The 23,150-nt window shown below is 45.0% G+C and overlaps 2 protein-coding genes across 6 annotated transcripts; one reads left to right on the top strand and one right to left on the bottom strand.

Annotated features, from left to right (window-relative positions):
* Nucleotides 1-142: 142 nt before the first annotated feature.
* On the top strand, nucleotides 143-6,104 carry LOC110474841 (serine/arginine-rich splicing factor 7). 2 transcript variants are annotated; one of them, XM_021538592.4, is made up of 9 exons: nucleotides 143-176; nucleotides 502-682; nucleotides 823-999; nucleotides 1,955-2,029; nucleotides 2,152-2,253; nucleotides 2,777-2,830; nucleotides 4,049-4,093; nucleotides 4,720-4,755; nucleotides 5,372-6,104. In XM_021538592.4, the coding sequence occupies exons 1-9, from the start codon at nucleotides 155-157 to the stop codon at nucleotides 5,394-5,396; spliced, it is 717 nt and encodes a 238-aa protein (XP_021394267.1). In that variant the 5' UTR covers nucleotides 143-154; the 3' UTR covers nucleotides 5,397-6,104. The 2 variants fall into 2 exon arrangements, with proteins under 2 accessions (XP_021394267.1, XP_031360059.1); XM_031504199.3 differs by lacking the exon at nucleotides 4,049-4,093.
* On the bottom strand, nucleotides 6,092-23,097 carry DHX57 (DExH-box helicase 57). Of its 4 annotated transcripts, none has more exons than XM_085576164.1 (24): nucleotides 23,069-23,097; nucleotides 21,670-21,868; nucleotides 20,792-20,944; nucleotides 20,348-20,512; nucleotides 19,197-19,911; nucleotides 17,689-17,879; nucleotides 17,433-17,554; nucleotides 16,977-17,172; nucleotides 16,124-16,248; nucleotides 14,891-15,024; nucleotides 14,056-14,110; nucleotides 13,563-13,759; nucleotides 12,990-13,106; nucleotides 12,576-12,672; nucleotides 11,961-12,134; nucleotides 11,271-11,471; nucleotides 10,540-10,816; nucleotides 9,897-9,992; nucleotides 9,714-9,797; nucleotides 9,456-9,593; nucleotides 8,940-9,014; nucleotides 8,400-8,534; nucleotides 7,843-8,043; nucleotides 6,092-7,755 (listed from the first exon to the last, which is right to left on the bottom strand). In XM_085576164.1, exons 5-24 carry the CDS (start codon nucleotides 19,882-19,884, stop codon nucleotides 7,612-7,614), a joined length of 3,447 nt encoding a protein of 1,148 aa, XP_085432290.1. In that variant the 5' UTR covers nucleotides 19,885-19,911; nucleotides 20,348-20,512; nucleotides 20,792-20,944; nucleotides 21,670-21,868; nucleotides 23,069-23,097; the 3' UTR covers nucleotides 6,092-7,611. The 4 variants fall into 4 exon arrangements, with proteins under 4 accessions (XP_085432290.1, XP_021394252.3, XP_085432288.1 ...); XM_021538577.4 differs by having other exon boundaries at nucleotides 19,197-19,999; XM_085576162.1 differs by having other exon boundaries at nucleotides 19,197-19,999; nucleotides 21,993-23,097.
* Between the last annotated feature and the right edge of the window lie 53 nt (nucleotides 23,098-23,150).

A 23,150-nucleotide genomic window follows, 5' to 3' on the forward strand; every position in this document is an offset into this window, starting at 1 on the left:
CACGTCTCCTCAGGCCGCGGGGCCGCGCGCGGGAACCGCTTCTCGCGAGGCCGCGCGCGCCCGCCCCGGCCCGCCCCGCGCGCGGCGCGCAGGCGCAGCGGCTGCTCCTCTATATAAGGGCCGCGCCTGCCCGGGCTCCTCTGTCATCGGGAGGATGTCGCGATACGGGCGATACGGTGGGGACGGCGGGGAGCCCGGGGAGTCTCAGAGCCGCGCGGGGGCTTCTGCTTCGGGCAGGGGGATGAGGAGAAAGGTGGCGGGAGTAGTGGAGCTCGTGCCGCTCCGGCGGGGGGAGAAGGTGGTCGCTCCCTCGGGCGGCCGCTGAGGAGGCGGCAATGGCGGGGAGGGGGCGGCCGCCGCGGGCGCGGGGGCTGCGCAGGGCGGGCGCGGCCCGGCGGGAGCGCTCTAAGATGGACGCGGCTCCCAAGATGGCGGCGGGAGGGAGCGGGGGAGGGGCGGCCGCGTGCCCGGCGCTGACATGGCGGCCGCTCGTCCCCGCAGAGACCAAGGTGTACGTGGGGAACCTGGGCACGGGCGCCGGCAAAGGCGAGCTCGAGAGAGCCTTCAGCTACTACGGACCTCTGAGAACCGTGTGGATCGCCAGGAACCCGCCGGGGTTCGCCTTCGTGGAGTTCGAAGACCCCCGGGATGCCGAAGATGCAGTGCTTGGCCTCGATGGGAAGTACGTGCATGTCTGGAACTTTTGTGAGGGCCGTAGCTTTCGGTCTTTACACGCCACACCAGTAATAGATTCCTCATGTGTGTTGCTTGAGCGCATCAGAGGAGAATATTCTTTTGGCTAATAGCTGCCGTGTTTTACAGGATAATATGCGGCTCCAGGGTCAGAGTGGAAGTTTCCACAGGGATGCCGCGCCGCTCCCGCTACGACCGGCCCCCTGCCCGGCGCCCCTTCGACCCCAACGACAGATGCTACGAGTGTGGTGAGAAAGGCCACTATGCCTATGACTGTCACCGCTATAGCCGCCGAAGGAGGAGCAGGTACGTGCGGGGCCGGGGCGGCTGCGTTGCTTCGCCAGCTCGCTTTTGTCTAGTTCTTGTTAGCAAAGAACACAATGTTACACCAGTTTTAACTCTAATTATTGTAAGTCAACAGGTGTATATCACAAACTTTTTTTTTTGCTAATACATAAAAAATGTTAATATCTTAATAATCAACCTGGTCAAAACCTTTCAGGTTTCTTCGTTTGAGTCAGTCGCCTTGATTCAGAATGTCACGAGCCTTAAGATTTCATGCTGAGGCGCCTTGCAAATCCGACACTTAAGATCCTCCTAGACCTTGAGGTGATCAGCATAAGAGGCCAGATCCCCTCGAGCCATCTACACGTAGCTTCACCTTATTCTTTAAGGGCAGAAAATTTGAGACGGTGACCGCCGTAAACAGTAAATTTGGCATTCAATTGGGGCCCCCCTCCGGTTTAGAAAGAGGAACACCAGATTGACCACATTCCCACCTAGAAAAATCTTCTTGCGTCAATCAAGCCTCACCCTGGCTCATTGGGCTGTCAGTTTGATCGTCGTTAGATTGAAGAGAACACCTACCTAGATGCAGCGCTCGCCTATAGATACTTCTAGATCGTCTAGATCTGCTAGACCTTGGGCCAAAGAGGGTCGACCTGCAAACTTGCAAGGTTTATTTTAAATACGCATTACAGTGTTTTCTATTCTAATGTAATTCTGCAATGTAATTCAGCTTTTAACATTTTTCTAGGTAGTAAAAATGCTCAAGACAAGTAGGCCCAGACATTTTTCCAACTGACAGATGCTAGTGGTGTGTTTTTGTTTCGTTTTGTTTGGTTTTTGGTTTTTATTTTTTTGTTTTTTTTTTAAATTCTCTTTTTAGTTGTCTGAAAAAAGTTTTGACTTCAGCAGGGCCTCACAGGTGTGGGTTGCTGCAGCTGTCTGCTGATACCTGTTTTTTCTAACCTAAACCCAGGTCCCGGTCCAGATCCCGCTCGAGGTCCCGAGGAAGAAGGTATTCCCGGTCACGCAGCCGCAGCCGTGGTAGGAGGTAGGGCTCTGCCTTCTCTGTTTTCATTCCCACTCCTTCCTCTGCGGGCCTCTCCTCCTTTTTCTGTAGCTGTTGTGAAAATTACATTGAAGTGATGGGTTGGTTTTCGCTTTGTTTTGTAGATCCAGGTCAGCTTCCTACCGCAGGTCCCGGTCGATGTCTCCTCGCAGATACAGATCGTTCTCACCCCGCAGGTCCCGCTCTGGTTCTCTAAGAAGGTCAAGGTATGTGGTTGTTGTTAAACCCACAGCATTGTTGAAGGACACACTGAAATATCAAGTATCTATCTATGTGTATATATATATATATATATATATTTAGCATTTATAATGTAATCAATAAGTTTGTTTTGCAGCCCACAGGTTGGTAGGAACCTTTATGGTGTTACCTGTGTAAGAGCTACTCTGAATACTTTGTTTAAAATTTAAGCATATAATTTTGGAACTGCTGTGTCTGAGATGTTACTTTTTCTTTCTAACATTGTACCAGAGTTGCAGTCTTGCTCCATGGTTAAGGTTTCCAAATTCAGCTTGTGTACAGGGTGTAATTGCTTAGTCCAGTAAGACAGTGGGATTCATTTTACCTGGATGGCTACAAAGGTGCTACAGCCTTCTAATAATAAAAATTACTTCTGCAAAACCAACAGATCAGCAAAGTTCTCAGTCTTCTGGGACATTTACAATAACTGGTTTCTGTCTCACATGTATGAAGCATGTGGTAGTAGAGCTTCCATTGTTCTTTTTACAGATCTAGGTCCAGGTCACGCTCCAGGTCCCGGTCTGTTGTATGGCCTCGAAGCAGGTGAGACACTTGTTTGAGTTCAAACCAGTAATGGTTTTGGTGTGTTGTTTGGTTGTGGTGGTCTTTTTTTTTTTTTTTTTTTTCCCCCAGGGGGAATTTGGAAGCACTTATAAGGCTGTCCAGCAGAGCAATATTTGTACTTAATATTATTTATGCCTTTTCATGGACAAAAAGTAGTGGTGTACAATTTAAGGTCTATGGACAGAATTTTTTAAAATCTTAGGTATATAGTACATTGAGGATGGTTTTGTGTGCTGTGCTGCCTTCTACCTAGCAGTGAGAGATGCTCATGCTCAGTACCAGTTCTGGGTGGTTGTGAGCATTCCCATCTGCAGTAACTGTAATCCATTAAAAAGTTACTTGTTACAAGAGAGGAAATGGGACAGACAGTGGCTCAGGATAGTGACCAGGAAGGTTTCAAAGCAGTGACATATAACATTTTGTTTAACATGTGCCAGCAGTATAAGTTAATAGAGCAGGTAAAGGTGAATTTTGATTACCCTTTAAAAACAGTTCTGAGCAGAAATAGAGTTAAAGCATTTTGCTTTTGTGGCCAAGTGTGTTGAACAGAGCATTCTGATGTCTAGTGATAGATTGAATTCTGACACTCTAGGAAGACAGTTTTAAGTAAAAGCAAATATTTGAGTTGGTAAAGTAACATAATAAATGTGGGAGGAAAGTTTCACTGTTCAAGTAGATTTTAATTCCTGAGATAAATTTGGAATAGTTTACTCATTAGTAGCCAGATATTGGTGCAAAATCTATATTATGCTTGAATGAAACTGGCATTGAGAACTTGATCTGAAGAATGCACAGCTCTTCAGCATGCACACTTACTTGTGGCTGATTCCAGGCTCTTAATATACTGTTAAAATACTTTATGACACTTGAAACTATTCTTCCCTTTCTAGAAGGGATACTTGCAGGTAGGAAGGAAGTGTGGGAGTCTGGTCTGGTGTTTTGTGGAACTGGCAGCTGAAGCTTTGCTGGGGAGCTTCCTGTGCTTGCACTCGTGCCTTCGGATGAGTTGGGGTCTCTGCACTCAGAGCTGGAGGATTCCCTTGGAAGGCCCTGGGGAAGGCCTGCAGCACCAGAGCCTTCTCTCTGTGGTTGGTGCTGCTGCGTGGGGTGAATTTGCTGTTGCTGGTGTAGCTAACTCTCCATGTGTTTGCATGCTCACTGGCTGCTTTGCTGAGCTTTATTTTTCTCCTGTTGTAGGTCTGAGTCTCATGGTAGATCTAAATCTGGCTTACCTGCTAAAAGGTGAGCGTTCAAATACAAGTACCACTCAGTTGGTTTTTGTTTTCATTGGTGGGGTTTTTTGGTGGGGTTCTTAGTCTTTTTCTCCTCATGATTCAAAAACTCTGTTTGGACTGATAATTCAGTTGCAGGGTTGTTTTTTTTATTTTTCATAGCTGACTTGAAAAACATTTTTCATACATTATGGGGTTTTTTGAACAGCTGACTTTTTTGTGGGACAGTAGGCAGTTCTTCCAGGATTTTACATACTGATGTTTTACACTTGTTACTTATAAAAAATACTATTGACAGGAATTGGGGCATGTTTTCTCCTACCTTTGTTCTTAAGTGTCTGTAGTTCTCCCTCTCTCTAACTCTGCTCGATTCACTGCTCCTGCTTTGCAGGGTTACTGTGATTTACAGCAGCTTTGAAGCTGTGTGTTGCTCTTTTCCCAAGGGCTCCGGCTTCCAGCATTTTTCCTTCTCACCTGCAGCTTCTTGCTTAAAGTACCTGGGTACACTTGATACCAGCAGTGTCAATGCATTTAACAGCATCAAATTGTTCTGGTTTTAAATGGTCAGAAGTGGATGCTGAGAGTACCCAAGTGTACCAGTCACGCTGATTGGTCTCTTTGTTTGTTTTTAAACAGCCGCTCAAAGTCGAGATCACCCTCTCCAAAGAGAAGGTAGGAATGTTTTAGAACTGGAGTCGGTCCTATGGTTCTATAGCACTAGAGAAGTTAACTTGGGCAAGGATAAGAGCTCAGGATATTTACTTGCCTAAATCTGAACTATGAGATGAATTGTTCATAGGCATTTCCTGCTGCTGGCAGTTAGAATGTCATGATATAGCTAAGGAATAAGAATAGCTGCTAAGGAAACCTTTAATGAAATGTTCCTGAGGAATTTGGAATCTAAGGAACAAGTGAGTAATGTGTGGAGCAAGCCAATGAAGTGTTGTAGGATTCAATTCCTGCTGGTGCCTCCTGCAGGCTCGGGAGTTGCACAGCTGCCAAGCAGTACTGTGCTCCATGAAGGAAGAAGTTTTCCTGTGTTACCAGAGAGAATTATGGGATGGAATTGAGGTTTCTGAGCAGGCTTGATGTCTCAGCTCTGTCTTCAGCTTTCAAGCTTAAAGCAGTTTTTAAGTTGAAGTGTAAAATACAACACTTCTTTCATTATTTGAGAACTGTAAATGAAAATAGGGGCAGAACTCCAGAGGAAGCCTGAGGTAGCATGCAGTTTCTGTTGGTTTTGCTGTAGGAGTTGTTTTTAATGGTTTATCTTTTTTTTTCCTTTCAGTCACTCACCATCAGGAAGCCCTTGAAGGAATGAAAGTCCTAAAAGAATGGGTTCAGATTTAAGAAGTTTAGTAAAAAAGTTATTTTGTTTACATTATAAGGGATTTTGTGATGTAAGGGCTTAGTCCTAGAAAGCAGTTTCTATTGACTAGCAATTGGCATGAATCTCTTATCTTCTAAAAGTCTTGTTAGCAGACTAATACAAAACTCTTCTGTTGTGTTTGTGTTCTGTGATCTGAATATGTTGGGCTTTTTTTTTTTTTATTGGTGCATTGAAATAAACTGCATTTCTAACTAAGAAATAAATTGTGATAATCCTGCTGTTCATGGTTGGGATGGGGAAGCAGGCAGTGTGCCCCTGGGCTGAAAAACAGCAGACAGGTTGTGACAGGCACACATCCCTATGCAGCACCAGCTAGAGGAAAAGGTACCAGTGCCAGGTGTTTCCTGCGTGTTATGCTGTATGTCTGTGTCTGTATACCTTTTTTAGGAAGTTTGAGGGGTTCTGTGTTGATCCTAAGGACAACTTGCAGGTTGTGTTCAAGTAGCAGGATCTATGGGGAATTGAGAGCTCAAGTTCCTCCTGTCTGCCTGGTTCCATCCCGGCAGTGAAGCATACCCAGCGAAGGGCCTTGCTGCTGTGCTGAGCTGTGGTTGCTTTGGGAAACTAGACTAACTCCGTATCACCATGGATAGATTACTAAAATAATAAAACAGTGAAGGATTTTTGCCAATTTGCTTTATCTTTGCAGCTGATAATGGCTGTTATCAGAATAGCAAGGAAATATTGGAGTACCAGGTAATTTTAGGAATGATAGGAAGGACAGCGTGCTGCTTTCCTGGAGTGGCTGAACACCTGCCTGCCCAAGGGAAGTGGGGAGTAAATTCCTCACTTCTCTCGCTATGGCTGTGTGTGGCTTTTGTTTTATTATTAAACTATCCCAGCATGTGAATTTCTTGCATCACATCCTTCCTCCTCCTGGTGCCAGCTCGTGGAGGTGGGATGGAGGAGGGAGTGGAGCTGGCTGGGGGCTAATCCATCCCAGCAGAGCTGCAGTGGCCATTCTCTGCACAGGGATATTGGTCTTGATACTCCTGTCATCTTCCTCACAGGAGGGTTGTTGGTGTGAAACTCCTACAAACAATTAATGTGTATTTTTTTAAAAACCAAAACTCTTCCAAACAATGTCCCTCCCTCCACTCACATTCCTCAGGCTTCTGAAGGTTGTAGATGAGACTGGTGCTGGAGGCCAGTGGTCATTCTGGTGAACAGCCCAGTCCTGTCACTTAAGGCACTTGGTATTTGAGCAGCTTGGCTGCAGCAATGCTCAGCACTGCAATTAAAAGCAAGGGCAAAGGGAGGAAATAATAGTTCATTATTGCTACAGCATTTTACCCCACACTGGAGCAGGCCAGTCCTCAGAGCAGGAGTTTGGCTGAAGGCTTCCAAGAGTGAGGCTTTGTTCCAGCTGTGCAGGGTGGTGGGAGGACTACCTCACCAGAACGTTAGCAATTAGCAATGGCATCTGCCCAAGAGTTCGTTTTAATGCACTACAGCAGTCCATCTCAGCTCTTACTTATTCCCAGTGCAGGAAGGGCTGGAACAGCCTCTCCTTCACTCTTTCAAACACTGTCTTGGAGTTTTATCTTGTCACTACAGCAAGCTGCACTGATCCAAAACCACCCTGACTGAGCCAGTACATCTCCTCACCACAGGACATCCTCTGAATTTCAGAACCTCTTGACACAAATCTAAAGATGCTCACTTGCACAAGGGCTTTGGGTTGAACTGCAAACAGGACCCCTAGTCAGACAAAACTACCTCAGTAAAGTCTTAGTCAAAATATAGAAGTGAGTTTAAACCAATTTGGGAGCAGCTGCCTGTGTCACATGCTGCCTCCAGCCATGACTATTACAAGAAACAGCTGGCTAGCAGGTGTTCATGTTACCAGAAAACACTACTGCCAGTGCACAGTCCCATAAAAAACACTCAGAGGTTTCTATTCCTTCTGGAAGAATTGCTATTTTCCCATTTCCCAGAGTCTACTGTAAGCCACCTTATTTTGAACAAGCAAGCAAACAAAAAAGCCCCAAAACTCAACATTACAGTTGCCAGCTTGTTCTTCCAGAGGTGAGTGCCACATTTTGGACCAATAAATACGTTAGGACACTGATGTTACTTGGTCTGTTCTCAGGCAGCAGCCATGGGTGATGCTTTACATACAGAAAGCTGTTCTGATGTCACTGTGTGGTCACAAGCTTGACAATCATCCCGATGATCCGAGAGCCTCGGGGACACATGCACAAATCCATGCTGGGATTCTTGATTTTATCCTGCAGCAGCTGGTCCAGCTCGCAGCGCAGCTCCTTCACCAGCTCAGCCACCTGACACACACGGGAAAACAGGCACGGGTGAGCTCATCTGCAGCCCAGCTCTGCAGCTCTCCCAGGACAGCCCCTCCTCCTCCTCACCTGGTGAGAGGCAGCCACAAAGCGAATCCAGCCGTCATCCAGGGAGATGACAAAGTCCCCCTTGAGCAGCTGCATGTGCACCTGGCCGCCGCCGAGCAGCACCAGCGGGTACACAGACACCATGCTGCAGTCCCGGATGAACACTCGGCTCGTCTTGATCTTCTCGTGGTACACCAGGTATGGGCTCTCAAAGTGCCTGGTCTGGGACAGGGACGCGACAGCCTGGTCAGACTGGCACTGCTCTTCCTGCCTCTGCCTCTTCTGCAGCAGCAGAGAGCAAGTGCCTGAAGTGCACCTGCAGCCCTAACAGACCCTCCTGGACCCAAAAGAGCTGCCAGCAGCTGCTGGCTCCAGAGGCTGCTGTTTAACTCTGTGCCCAGGAGGACACTTATAACTCAGGATTGCACCATTATTTACAGCCCTAGCACAGGACTGTTAATCATTAAGATTTTTTATTTTAAACATCAATAGGGATCCTCAGTGTAATTTTAAACACTCAAGCAAAAGTGATTCTTTTATAAAAAGAGAGCATGCTTTGCAGAAAGAAGCATCCCGACCTGATAATTCACAGATGAAGGATGAATATGAACATAACCATCATTTTTAGTAACAAACTTCAGCTCTTCTGCTTTTGGTTGCATTTTGACTGCTCCTGTACTGGTCTTTTGGTATTTACCCTCTGGCTTTTTCACCTGTATGGTAAGGAAAAAAGTTATAAAACTCTGCTGCACCAGAAAACCTTTTAACTTCATGTTTTCAATTTTTCAAAACCAGAAATTCTGTAGCAGCAACATGTCAAGTTACTGGAGGGAGGTATTAAACTCTAGGTGCTGTCCAACCCTTACTTCCTCTGTAACCTCAGCCTTCTAAAAAGGTGTAATTTTAAGTGTCTTCTTCCCATTGGCTGCTGGCTTCTGTGTGACACTGTAATCAGCCTGTAGGAATAGCAGCAGTCTCAGGCAATAAACTGGTGCTCTGACACCACATGCAGCAAACTTTGGCAACTTAAGCCAGGCTCAAGGCTGCCCCATTGAGCCCAAATGAAAGCAGGCTGTGTAGATATGCTAGACCAAAACAATGAAAAAGCATTTTTTTACCTGGACAACATTGGGATACAGTGCAGCACACAGCATAGCTGAGATCAGCTTGATGTTCTCTGCATTCGAATTTGCCTGTGAAATCAATAGGGAATCATTAGGGATCCTCCAGTTCAGTGTCAAAAGGTAAAACCCTGCTCCAGGAATGACTGAACTCCTGAAATTGGTTCACTTTTACAGCTGCACTCCTGTGCTTTACAGAGGACAAGTCACTGCTCCTGTGGCCTCAGGCTGGACCTGGGCTGTGTTTCCCCCTACTATCAATGGAACAAATTGGCCACCACTATCCCGGTGCCCAGCCACATTGTTCTCTGCCATCTGGCTACAAAGTAGCTTGCACCCTCGGGAAAGCAAGCACAAGTTGTCCCAAAGCACAGGAATCCTACAACTACCAAACCCTGATCACCCTGATTATCATGTAACCCCAGGACATCTCTGGCCCTAGTCTTCCTGAGGACAGCCCACATGAAAAACTGCAGCAGCATTTTGAAGCATTGATGCAATGCTGTGAATTACCTCCTCTCCTGTGGCATCCAACACGCCATCACCTCCTTGGGACCACTTCTTCTCAATATCCCTGGCTCTCAATCCTTCCTTCACAAAGCCAATGTCAGAAAGCAGCTCTGCAAACTGCCTCTTCAGACTGGCAATCTCCTACAACAGACAAGAGTGCTCTGATGGCTGCACCCCCAGCAGGGAGAGTCACTCCTAGTGTTTTATTTCTGTCACTGGGATTCTGCCAGTCCCTGTGCCAGCCCACAAACACTGACCTACCTGAAGAACTCTTCCTGACAGAAAGTTCTCTCTGCAGTAGTTGTAGCTTGCTTGAGAGCCCTCTTTGATACTTAAACGCCATCCCTGAGTTAAAGGATGGGAGGAAGCCTTTAATAAAACATTTCTGCTTGAATTTCAAACACATCACAAAACCCCAAGAGAGGCTACTGAGTTTTAACTCACCTTATAGGCCTGGAGAAGAGCCAGGTAGTCACTGTTTCCTACTGCAAACTCCAGCTTCTTTTTGTTTGCTTCTTCCCTTTTATCCCATGGTGACACCTAGACAGACAGTAACAGGGTTAGTGTGTTCTTTCCCTCACCACTTGGATGAGCCATTCTAGAGCTACATGGCACATTCTCTTTGGTATTTTCACAGCAGCTCACAGTCAGAATGCAAATTTTCCCTGTGGCTAACATAAAATATGAGGCATTCAAAAAAGCACCTGATTCAAAAAGCAGAAGTGACAGTGAAGGCACAGAGATCCAAACCGCCCTCTGCATTCACAGCTCAGACATGTCAGCTCCATCATTATCACTATTTCACAATTTATATTACCAGTAATTTTCACATCAAGTTCAGACAAAATGTGTGCACTTCTTAGCTAAAAATCAAAAATAATATTCATTGTTTATACTGTATATAAATACCACTCTTGTTGCTACCACATGAACTTCTGCTTATAACTGAACTGTTTTAACAAGCACTGCATTAACACATAAACAATTTAGGCTAAAAATAATTTAAATATCAAATGTAGCGTGCTGCAAGTCACAGCAGCATTTTGCTGCTGCACAAACCCACGGCCCTCGGGATAAGAATACTTACAAAAGGTGACTTAAAGGCCAGGCTGGCTGCTATGGTCAGCGCAGGATCCAGGCAGCGGAAGATGGTGCCGAACAGCATGAGCTTGCCAATCCTGACATCCACAGGCAGCGACGCCAAATGGTATCCCAGAGGAGTGAGCTTCTCCTCTGGAGTTAATGCTCCCAGGTCCCGCAGTCGCACCTTTGATGCCTGCAAGGACTCAGTCCTGGGGGGCTCAATCAGTCGTGATAAGACAGAGTGAAGACTCTGCTCAGAAAACATCTCCAGGATCTTAATTCTTAAGAGGAGGGAATGGAAAGTTAAAAAGAAAAAACAAAGAAAGAAAATAAGCAGCTTAGTTCCATATACAGGATTAAAAAAAACAAGCTTTTGTAAAAATAGAATGAAAAAAGGCAAACAGAAAACACGCATTGAAGAGCACCTCCCTAGAAGAGAGTTGGTAACACAAAGCTGAAGTCAGGAAGCAATGTGGAGTAGTGAGTCTGTAAAAACAGGTATCTATTTAGTACCCTGAGGTTTGAAATAAAGTTTTTACTGCAAAACTACTGTAATTTGTGCTGCTTTGTTTCCTTTCAGTACAAAGGGGTGCACAGCATGCAGCAGGGACAGGAAGGCCTCTTCCTTTAGTGTTTGCATGCCGATGGTGCTTGCTGCGGGTTGTGGCAGGTGCTCCCTGCAGCAAAGGAGGGACATTCTGCACACTGGCTTTTTCAAGAAACACGACAGCTCACCTTAGACAGAGCTGCTCCAAGGGCACTCTCTGTATTTCTGGCAGCTGCTGTTTTACAAGCTGATGGTTGTAGTGGTGGCTGCTGAAAAGATGGAAGCAGACACCCGAGGCCACACGTCCTGCCCGCCCTTTCCTTTGCAGAGCATTGGCCTTGGACACAAAGGTGTCCTCCAGACTTTCCATTCCTTTGCCTGGGTCGTATCTACAGGAGAGCAAGAGATAGGGAACTTAAAGATCATCCAATTCCAACTTCCTCTGCCACATGCAGGGACAGTTTCCACTAGACCAGGTTGCTCAGAGCCCTCTCCAGCCTGGCCTTGAACCTTCCAGGGATGGAGCAGCCACAGCTTCTCTGGAAAACCTGTGCCAGTGCCTCCCCACAGTGAAGAATTTCTTCCTAACATCCAATCTAAACCTGCCTGCTTTCAATCTGAAGCCATTTTACCCCTTGTCCTTTACCTGCCCTTGTAAGGAGTGCACAGAAAACAGGCTGGAGGCTGAGCAGGCAGATGCTGCGAACTTCTGTATGGATACAATTCCCACCCCTGCACTTGGATCTGAGTTTACACTGGCTTTCTCCACCTTGTAGCAGCTTTCTGCAGACAAAGTTTCCTTCCAGTTTTTCCCAGCTCTTTGGAAAGCTCAAGGCTTAAAACAGTTTACAAAACCCCCGAGGAATGAATGCCAGTACCTTTTCTCTTTCATTTTTCCAGAGTCAATCACATAGACCACGTCATCGATGGTGACGGATGTCTCTGCAATGTTGGTAGAGATGATGATTTTGGTAACTCCTGCAGGAGGCCTGAGGAACACAGACTGCTGGTCTTCACTGGACAGTGAGGAATGAAGTGGATAAACCACACACCTGCAAGGACAACAGGACATGATGCTCAGCGCATCTCCCGCCTCTTCCTTCTTGGGAACAACCTGCCTGCACACACTTTTGCCTCACTAGATACTGTCCAGAGTGTTATTTCTCCTTGTAACCATCCAAGGCCAAACACAACCACTCAACTACACATAATTCAGCAAACATTCTGAAATGTCAGCAGCCTGGATCATGCAGAGCACAAAACAGAAACCACTCCACACCAGGGTCTCTGAGAACTTCAACAACTGACCTTCCTGAGCTGAGGTGAAAAACAAAAGGAGAGGGCAAACAAGATAGAAAAGGATTTACCTTGACTGGAGTCAGCTCACACATGTAATCAAGCTAATTTATCCCTGGATAAAGGCAGGCTTTGTGCAGGAAATTACTCTTTATTTATGGATAAAGACTGACAGTTTTGGAGCTTTCCTGCCTTACCTGTTGCTGTGCCTGTTATTAAAAAGAGCATTAGTCTGAAGCTGCTCATAAAGCATCTTGATTTCTGCTAGGCCAGGCAAAAATATCAACACAGCACCTATATATGTAGATAAAAAAAAAATTAAAAATCACTCAACCAAAAGGACAGCACAATATTTTATTAATGTGCAATTATTGTATTAAAAAAACACACAGGTTGTAACAGTCCTTCACAAAAGACTTCTCAAAGTAGACAATTTTCTCACCTTCCCTCTCCCATGTATATCACAAGCTTGTTAACTCAACTAGATTTTTTTTTTTTTTCAAAAATAGTCAGTAGCTACAGAAACTCTGCATGCAAATCATTAGCTTTGGGCTGTCCAAGAAACTTCCAAGAATCTTCTTCCGCTTATCACCCAAGGACAATGAAATTACCTGGGGGGTATGAATGTCTGCCAGCAACTATCCATTCCAGCAAGGCTTCAATTAATTCTAGATTAACTTTGTCCAAGTCCATGACAGACATTGTTTTCAACACTGACTTGCTAACCCCTGGGAAAAAAAAAAAAATAAAAGATGCAGTAAATCCATGTCTCGTAAAAAACATCTGTGGATGCATGGGACCAGTTACAGCTTTGCTTAAAGAGCACCTGACTTAGACCTGAAGAGGGCAGATCCATGCTGTGCCTCAAGCAAAGCTGCTTCAGCAAGTACAGATACAGAGAGTAAAGTGGAACTAACATGGCATCTGAAAAGGGATGGAAAGAAACAGTGGATGAAAATTGTCCATTTTCAGATGCTAAGAACTAGTTTCAGCTAAGACCTTTGCTTGTAGTTTAAGAGAATAATGGGTTCTCTTTTATTTTTCTTTAAACTGGCAGAAAGTCTCTACTCTCATCTAGAACTTCACAAGTACAAAACTCTGAATTATTGACAAGCATTCAGCTTACAGTGATAATATCCCATGTTGTCTCTGTGCCAATTTATTAAATTTATGAAGGAGCTCACCTTTATATCGTGTAAGGAGCTGCTTCAGAGTTAATTGCTGGTCTGGGTCTGAATCTCTGACCACGGTGTCAGTGGTTTCCAGAAGGCCAGCACGCCTCAGGTCTTCCTCTACTTCTTCAAATGCAGTTCTTTTGTGTCTCCCACTCTGTTCGTGCTTGACCTTCTTCCTATAGGGACTGCTGTCCTCTAAAACATACCTGGACAGCAGAAGAACATTTGGTAGTGTAGAAAGGAGCCTAACAATCTCCTTCTAATAATTAACTACAGAGATAGGGTATCTAAAATATTTTTTTAAGTCTGAGAGGAACTTTGTATAAATCATAGATAATATGAAGGTCAAGTGCTTTAGCAGAGCTCCAAGAGTGCAGGTGATGATGGAGATTTGAGAGGATTTACTTCTTATATAAATGCCAGAACTACTGCAGTCTCAAGGTCAAAAGTGCAACCTCAACATCACCACCCAAATACATCTGAGAATGTGTGAATTTCACACCTTGTCATTGCAATCACATCTTCCAGAAAAAACTGGTCCACAGGAAACGTTCGACCTGAAAGGAAGCATTAGAATAAATCTATCTACACATGCCACAACAGCATGGAAAAAAGAGGAAAAAGATCAGAGACTATTGTAATTTTATACAGGTTATAATGACATACACTGGCTTCATAGCTCTTATCTACACTGCACTCTTCAACACAATTTCTGACTAGGACAAACAGCAGGTGTCTTCCAAGCACAGAGTGTTCAAGGCCAGGTTGGATGGGGCTTTGAGCAACCTGGCCTAGTGATAGGGCATCCCTGCCCATGGCAGGGGGTCTAAGGGACCTCTCAGATCCCTTCCATCCCAAACCAATCTAGGATTTCATGGTACCATGTACAATGCACTCACACAGGCAGAGAAGGGCAGACATGCTTAGGGGAACACACCCATGTTCCTCTGCTGCTCCACGTCATAACTCAGCAATTTAAAAGGCACATTGGGCTAAACGTGTACACATCCAGATGGATCCTCTCACTGATACTTTTCTCACAAGGATACAGGAGAATCCTCAGGTGTGGTGAAACTAATCCAGGGAACCATGTCATGCACACACCATATAATGATTGTCTTATGAGAAGGGAAATTCTGCTGGTATACAGACAGCACAAAAGTGACAACATTTCCAAGTCCCTTCTCTCCTAAATCTCATCAGTCTCTCCCTCTAAGTCTTTGGCATTGAATTTCTGGTACGCATCCTCATCTTGAATTGGGAAACACTTTGCAAGAAGAAATAGTGAAAACAAATCTCTAAAACAATGAATGGCAGTAAAAATAAATGGTTTTCACCTGGTATGTTAATGATTGGACAGGAGTGGAAGTACTGAGAGAAAAGCTCAGCATTCAGGGTGGCACTCATCAGTATAATGCGCAGGTCTGGCCTCTGAACCATTATATCCTTCAAAACCAGCAGCAGGAAGTCACTGAAGAGAACAGGCAAAAGAACATTTGAATGTCTTCAGCATTAACTTTCAAATTATTTTTCTCCCCCTTCTGTCCACCTCCCTAGTGTTTTTCAACAGCACAGCAACACCATCACAGAAGCCTGAGCTTGTTTGAATGGCCTAGTCAAAAGCAATCTGCAAATCTGATTCTTTTCTGGTTGTCCCTTAGTGGAGTGTCAGGATTACTTCAAAACACCATTTGAACAAAAAGTTTTTTAAACTCCTTACATTAATGACAACACAAGAAAATCAGATAAGAATTAACTCAAAATAACAGATGAGTCCTTTTTGCTCCCGTTCTTCACTGAAAGAGTTACTTAAACTTACCCACCCCTCCCTGCTCACTGTATTTTTCCCTATGTATTTATAGTTTTTGTAGCATGACCAGAAGACTGGCCTGAAGTGATTTTAAATAAGAAAGAAGAATCCTTGAGAGACATAAGCCCTTGTAAGTGGCTAAAATACCACCCGAGCTGCAGAATAATGGGTAAGAGACAAAGCCTCTTAGAAACCCACTGCACTGCAGTGTTTGACAAGGAAAACATGCCAAAAAGAAAAGGACACTTGCCACGTAATTTACAGAGATACTGACAGACCTTATCTTTTGCCTGTGATCAGCAGGCAAGTGAGGTAAAACTGCAGGAGGCTAGAGGAGGATAGGATGAGACTGTCTAGCAAAATCTACAGACTGGAAGCCAATGTGAGCATTTGTCCCTTGCTCTGCTGAAGTCTGCATCAGGGGAAAAAGAAACCTAAAAAGGCATGTGATAAATTATGGTATTTGATAAAAGCTTAAACAAGGAAACTGTAAGAAACAGACAGCTCTGGTTAAAAAGTGCCACTCAAAACTTCTCTGAAACACTGCTGCAATGTGAGGGCGCCTTGGAGACACAGCAATTTCTGAGAGATGTGCTTTCTCACAAGCTGCTGCAGCACAATTTCCTACTGCCCAAAGACAAGAACCTAAACCCAGACTCCTTCCACCATCCTATATTACTGCCACAGGATCAGCTACTTGCACCTGAGCCACTTTTGACTATGTTTCTTCATTTCACTTACAGGATAAGAGATTATTTACCTTTCTTCTGTTCTTTCGTGAACTTCATCAACAATAACATGAGTGACTCCCTGCAAAGTCAGATCTCCTTCCAGTCTTCTCAACAGCACACCAGTAGTGCAGTACAAGAGCCTGGTAGCTGAGGACTTGAAGGGTAAGACAAAGCATTCAGTTGACTCTGGGCAAATTAACACAGTGCAAAGAGAGTATGTGCTGCTGTAAAGCATTTGGTTTCAGCTCAGGGCCAGGTTTGACTGAGAGGGAACGAGCAAGCCCTGCTGGAGATGGATTTTAATTTCTTGACTGACACTGACAATACCTGCTTATTACCAAGGCGCATTGCTACCTATCAAAAAATATAAACTGCTTTTCCTGTGGATATTGTTTTCTGATAAACTCAGATCTCTCCCCCTAGGAAGATTTGGCGAGTCACTTTTTTAGCATACTTCTTGGAAAAAACAATAAGCTGCAACACAGACAAATATTCACTTCCAACCCAGCAGTTTCTGCCTGGCTGTAGTTGCACCTTTCAGTCTCCACTTGGGAGACACATAGGAATGGCAACAGGCAGAAAAGCAGGCAGCAGCCTTCCAAAGGACAGCAGGATTACTCACACTCTAAAACCCCTTCACCTCCTTCACCAGAAAGCAAACCCGCAAGACACAGCACTGCACTCTCATTCTGCAAACTGAACTGTGCAACTTGAGATAAAATAAAATACAGAACGTGTTTCATAATATTTTACAAATATAGATGATACAAACTTGCTTATCTCACTGCATGGCAGGTATAGGGCAGAGATTCTGTACACAAGAGAAGCGCTAAGCACATTTTAATAGCAGTAAATGAAAACCGGCAAGCAAAGTGTATGCACCTTTACACTTTCCAGACGGATCTGATATCCAACAGTGAGTCCAATCCTTTCTGTTCTTTCCTTGGCTACACGTTCAGCCACAGAAATGGCAGAGATCCTGCGAGGCTGAGTGCAGATGATGTTTGCAACTCTGCTTGGAGAGCCTTGCAAAGAAGCATCCAAGATAAACTGAGGAATCTGAGTGGTTTTCCCACATCTGCACAATGAAATCAGAAGTTAATTAAAAACCCCACAAATCTAACACCTTCCACCCACATAAACTGACTGCGTTCCACTGGAAATTTGCTTTGTTTCATTAGTGTGATCCTTCACATGAAGTTCCCTAGAACTGCTGCCACTGATCACACTGGTCACAGATAAGCCACCATCCCAACCTTCCCAGAATTTTGGATCGTATTTCATGTTATTTGTGTAAACTTTGATACGTAAAGTCTGTATGTGCAATCACACTCTTACCCTGTCATGCCGCTCACAACAAGAACTTGGTGACTCTCAAGTAAACCCAAAATGTTTTCCCTCTCTTGCCATGCAGGGAGCTTCTGTCTTTCATACAGCATGGACTGAAAGTGCCTGGAAGACTAATGGACAAAACCAGACAGCACAGCAGTAAGAACACCACTGGGATGGAATAGAGCCATCTGAAACAACAGCTTGTCTCTTAACTATTTATTTCTCTAAAGTAAGCAACAAAACTATGTTCTGCACATTGTACCTTTTTCTGCTGAAACTGTGCGCAGATTTTAACATTTTCGTTATACAGAGACTTTGCCTGCACATCATACTTTTTGGAAAGCTTCTTCTTCAAGTTCACATAACTCTCATTCTCCACAACAACTTGTTCAGGCTCTTCCTCCTCCTCTTCTGCTACCACCTCTTCTTCCTGAGGCTCTGACACTGTTGAGGCTTGAGACAAAGAGTGTACAGTTAAATACTGTTATTACTAAGGAATGGGCAGTGAAGGAAAGAGACATGTTCCAGCAGCATTCCCAATAAAGAACTTTGTTAGACTGGGTCTGCAGGACTGTTTCTGACATGCATTTAGTTCAGCACCACAAGCAAACCTCCCCTCACCTCACCAAATCACCCACAGTTTCTCCAGCCCCATCCCACTTGTCCCTACCCCTGCACCAGGGTCTGGGTGGCTGCATGTTTTCCATGTGCCTCAGCTCACTTCTCCCATACACAACCACTTCTGTGCAGCACAAAATGCTTACATGTTAGGGTAGTTTTAATTCATTATTAAGTCACTGCCAAGTACTTTTAAACCAAAGCTGAAACTGGACCAGGTACTTCAGTGCCTTTGCCTGTCAACTGAAGCAGGATTTGCTCAAACTGTCAGCCAGCCCTTGAAAGTTTTAAGGCTACTTTTACCAAAAAAGGGTATTTTATAGCATAAGGAATATTTTGTAGCTAAAGAAAATTATTTGGAATCTCAGTTTCTCGAACAAAGCTGTCTTTCTGTAGAGGTGTTAAAAAAATGGAGTACTTGGTCTTACTGCAGCAAAACCAGAGTTTGTCACTATTTAAGAGCTCTATAACTTGATGCAGTTATTCTTGAACACTGTCTTCAAAAAGCTTGCCTTAGATAAAAGTAGTTTTGGAATTAAGAGCTCAATACTCACCCTGCCACAAGTGACACAAGACTCAACTCTCTCCCTGTGAAATCAACCTGCCTGCACCAGCACAAATAGAAAGGGATGATGCCTTGAACAACATTCTATAACCACTTTCCACATTTGCTCAGACTTAAATACACCTTTGTAAGTTAATTTTGAGGAGCTGTTGGTAATTTTAAGTAATCTAAAAAAGGAGCTTTCTGAATTGATGAGTCACAGACATAGCAGAGCTTACAAACAACCTTTCCCACTCCCTTGCAAGCACACTTCCTCTGGTCCATTCTAGTGAGCTCACATCTCTCAATGCTTTCCATAGATTGTGTGGCAATGGACATCACTCACTACCAAACCAAACTCTGTGCTTCTTGAACTCAGTTCTGGCCAGCACAAGACCTCTCTGCTGCAGCTTGACTACAGAAGGAACTTCCTGAGGCACAGACAGATCATGGATCTGGCTCACCACATGACTTCAATCTCCAGGAATAGATTTAGAACAGATGGCTCTAGATTTGGAACTAGGGGCTCTCTCTGCCTTGTCTCTTTTTTTTTTATTTTAAATCTTTCTACCTGTTCTCAGCCCAGAAACCATAAAGATTTGCTGTACCTTCAGCTTGTTGATTTGAAGCAGGTGCATTCTCTGTCAGTGGCTTTACAGGAGGTGCTGCCAGCAGGGACACAGGAGGAACACTGAACTTGTGGTGAGTATTGCTCAGGAGCTCGCTGACCTCGTGTTCATCTTCTAAGCAAGTCACCAAGGTGTACACCACTGGCTCATGAGATTCTGCAGCTACCAAGGCCTTTCCAAAGAGGAATTCAGCAATGTGCAAACGACAAGCAAGAGGCAGATTCTCATCAGTGGAGTAAACTGCCACGAGAGGTGCCTGAAGAGGATACTTGTTCTCCTCAGGAAATCTTACTTCAAGTTCATAGATGGGACCATCACTACATCTGAGGTGAGCATCATCTGCAGAGTTCTTGGATGTGTTTAGTGGATGGTTTGGAGGGAATTCATGTCTAAATCTGCATTTTGAACCAAACCTGCAGCCTCCTTGGAGGTAAAACTTACATATTTCCTTTGAAGTCTGTTTTGCTGTGTCCCTTGTACTTTTTTGTTTAGATTTACTGAACCTGTGTGCTAGGTAGCCCAATTCCAAGTTGAAAGTCCAAACACGATTTTTAATCCTTTCTATAAATTTTTCTCCATAAATTGATCGAAGGGCAAAAGCTTCTTCTTGCCTCTGCTCTAAACATTCCTCTTGACTGGCCTCAGCAGCTGCTTCAGAAATCTGCATCTTCTCTCCGTACCTTTCAGAGAAGCACTGCAACAGCAAATACTCCAATGATGCCCCAATATTACCATTGCAGGATCTCAGCACTGCCCTACAACGCTCACAGTCAAAACCATACCTGCACCAAAATAGAGAAATCAGGGCAAGGAGTGAGAGAGAGGCTCACATGAAGCAAAATAACCACAGACCTACTTAATCAGGCTCACAGTAAGAGAGCACGCTTGGCACCGCCTCACACTTCAGAATGCAGCACTCAATAGTTTCAGGGTTAGATTTCCCCACTTAATTACAGAAATTAAACTCCTCAGAAAAAGCTGTCACATACAAAATGCTCCCAAACAAAGCAAAAGTATTGACTAATTATTAACATCTGAGCAAAATGGATGAAGAACACAAGGAGGGCTTACAAAGTATTGAGACCAGGGATCTACCTCTTCATGATACAAATTATTCAATAAAGCATCACCTGGAGAGTTTGTGCACAGCAAATGAAGACACTTCACTGTCTACAATTCTGTGCTCAGCTGGCTCAGCAGACAACCTTGGCATTACATCAGAAGCTTCCTGTTCTGTTGACCAGCACTGCTCATCATCAAGGTAATCAGGCTCATCATCATCTTCTCCAGCTACACTGATTAAAAGAGTTATCAAGTTAAAATTAAACAAAATTAAAATGTTGAGTAGACATAAAACTCTGCCTCTGCAGTTTTAAATCCTTCATTTAAATGGAAGATTTGGCTACCCCTTCCCCAGAATTAATACTGTAGAAGAACAAAGCAGAGTCAAAACCACAGGATTTGAGATACACTTAAAAGTTAAGGGGAAAAATACTGTTGCCATTTCTAAGGGTATGCCTGCTAAAGCATGCTCATGTAGAGAAGCTGGAAGTAGTGCCTCTATTTAAACTAACTCCGACTCAGGTGCCAGCTCCTGTCCTTGCAGCTCTTGAAGGAGTTCTTTCACTCTTCTCTGGTTCTCTGATGTCATGTGTATGGTCTGCAGAGGTATTCTTGCTTCAGGTCTCTGCTTCATTTGCCCTCCTCTTCTGGCAGGGGCACTTGATCTGGAAATTAAAATAGGACACAACCATGAGTTATCTGCCTGGCTCAAATGTTCTTGACTGAATTGCGATGTTGGGGCTCAAACTTGTAATTCAAAGCAGGAAAATCAAAATAAGAGAAATCCATAATCTAAGGGCTATTCATCTGGATTCACTCTTATGTGACCAGGATTTGTGTGTCTTTATCTGCACACACATGTGCATATATGTATTGTATCCTGTGTCGAATCCAAAATGATTTACTGAACACTTTGCTAGGTAAAGCTGTTCTTAGACTACAAAACAACCGTATATTTCTAAGCTAGATGAGTCAGAACACACACAGGATACTAAAATAATTTTAAACTGCTGATTTTCCATTCTTCTGTTTTGTAATACACAAATATTAATATCCTGTGTTTATTAATGTGTTCTGACCAAAAGCATCCTGAAATTACTTAATGACCAAAGAAGAAAATCAGAGGTTATAATCTTTAAAAAATAAAACACTTTCCTACGTATCAAATCCATAAAACATTAACCAAAACAGACACAGAAAAACTGCTTCATACTGAAACACTTTCATCACCCATTCACTCTTTCCTGTATTCAAACATGTCCAAAAACCAGCCCCAAATGTCTATGTATGTCAACATCCAAAAAGTATCTCAAATGGCCCAAAGTATCCCAAACCACCCCTATGTATCCCAGCACCTCTGTGCCAATTCCCCCCAAACCAACAAAAATACCTGGATTCTAGCCTTGGTTCCTCAAAGAGACAAAAATCATCTCCATCGTCCCAAATTTTGCTTGAACATTTCCTACTTCCACCAAGCTGAGGCTTGTTTGAATGGCCACTGCTGCCTCCTCGTCTTCCACTGCCTCCTCTCCCTCGTCCTCCTCCTCTGTTGGGCTTTCCTCTTTTCCTCCCTAACCAACTCATGTTTCCTTGGGGAAGAAGAGGAAAGAACAGTCCTTAGTCGTGAAGGTGATAAGCACATTGTGTATGTCTGAGCACACATTAATTATTTTTCTATGTGACAGAGCACCCCCTCAAACCACTGTTGATTACCTGCATGTTGGTGTGTCTGTATGTACATGAAGCAAAAAATATTCTTCTGGAACACTGTTTAGTGAGTTCTGGGGCCAAAAGCTGCAAATCTGACAAAACTCTCTGGCAAAAGCATAAGCCTGCCAGCAGTGCTGCCTAACCTGTGAACCCCAGTTTTGCCACTCTGACGGAACCTTCTTGGACACGGAAACCCAGAGGACAACCCTTCAAGGGAAGTTTCATAGAAGAAAGCAGCCTCTGCCCTGTCACTTTTAAACTCGGCAGTTTGCAGGGTTGAGACTAAAAGGTGGAAGGGGAGCTAAAGTCGAAGATACAATGTGTTTTTTATATTATCTCACACTGGGCTCCCTTCTGCAGGGAGCTGCCCAGGCCGAGCCTGCTCAGGGGAGTGACTGGATCTGTCTTGGCAAACAGGTGGCCTCTTCCCCTTCTCTCAGCAGGGTCTTTGCCACATCAGGACTGCCCAACATCAGCACATCCTCCTCCGCACCTCCTGCTAACGCGAAACTATTGCAGGGCACAGGCGAGCACCTGTGGGCAGTGCGGCAGGAATTTACTCACTGGATCTTCGCACTGGCACCTCCACAGACAGGACAAGACCTGATGTGGCCGCGCACAAGTTACAGCCCAAACGAGGGCTTGGGAAAGAAGCAAATTCCCCTTTGTGTGGCCGCTCCTCCCGCTCCAGCTCCACTGGGCTGGACAGGAGCTCACAGCCGAGCTGACCCGCCCGGGGCAGTCTGGCAGAAGGGAGGGAGAAGGGAACCATGGCAGGTGCCCCGAGGCCTCTGTCACACACAGGGTTCTGTCTGCTTCCTCTCAGCTCAGAGCACGGGGCCCCGGGCACGGAGCAGCTCCGCCGGCCCGTTCCGCCCTTCCCCACGGCACTTTCCCCTGCAGGGTGTGAGGGGACCCTCGATCCTCCCCCAGCCCCGCGCTCCCCGGACTCCATCCCTGCCCACCTCCCCTCAGCCGCCCTCGCGAGCCCCCGCGCACCCCCTTCCCCTGCACCCCCGCTCTCCGCGGAACCCTGACGGCCCGACAGCCCCTCCACGGCTCTTGCCCAGCGCTCCCACCTCTGTGCCCGGCAGCTCCCGGCCTCCCCGAGCCGGATCCGCGCGTTTCCCTTCCGGGCCACGGCGCCTCCGCCGCCCCGCC

Source organism: Lonchura striata, chromosome 3, assembly GCF_050655825.1.
Source record: "Lonchura striata isolate lonStrDom1 chromosome 3, ASM5065582v1, whole genome shotgun sequence".
Lineage (NCBI taxonomy): Eukaryota > Metazoa > Chordata > Aves > Passeriformes > Estrildidae > Lonchura > Lonchura striata.

Bases quoted from the DNA above. Each gene is read 5' to 3' on its own strand.
- LOC110474841 (XM_021538592.4), top strand. From the start codon at position 155: ATGTCGCGATACGGGCGATACG. The intron at 177-501 runs GTGGGGACGGCG...TCGTCCCCGCAG, and splicing joins GTCGCGATACGGGCGATACG to AGACCAAGGTGTACGTGGGG. The intron at 2,030-2,151 runs GTAGGGCTCTGC...TTTGTTTTGTAG, and splicing joins AGCCGCAGCCGTGGTAGGAG to ATCCAGGTCAGCTTCCTACC.
- DHX57 (XM_085576162.1), bottom strand. From the start codon at position 22,020: ATGTACATACAGACACACCAACATGCAG. The intron at 13,107-13,562 runs GTGAGCTCCTTC...TTTTTTTCCCAG, and splicing joins GCTCCTTACACGATATAAAG to GGGTTAGCAAGTCAGTGTTG. The intron at 9,594-9,713 runs GTAGGTCAGTGT...TGTCTGTTGTAG, and splicing joins TGTCAGGAAGAGTTCTTCAG to GAGATTGCCAGTCTGAAGAG.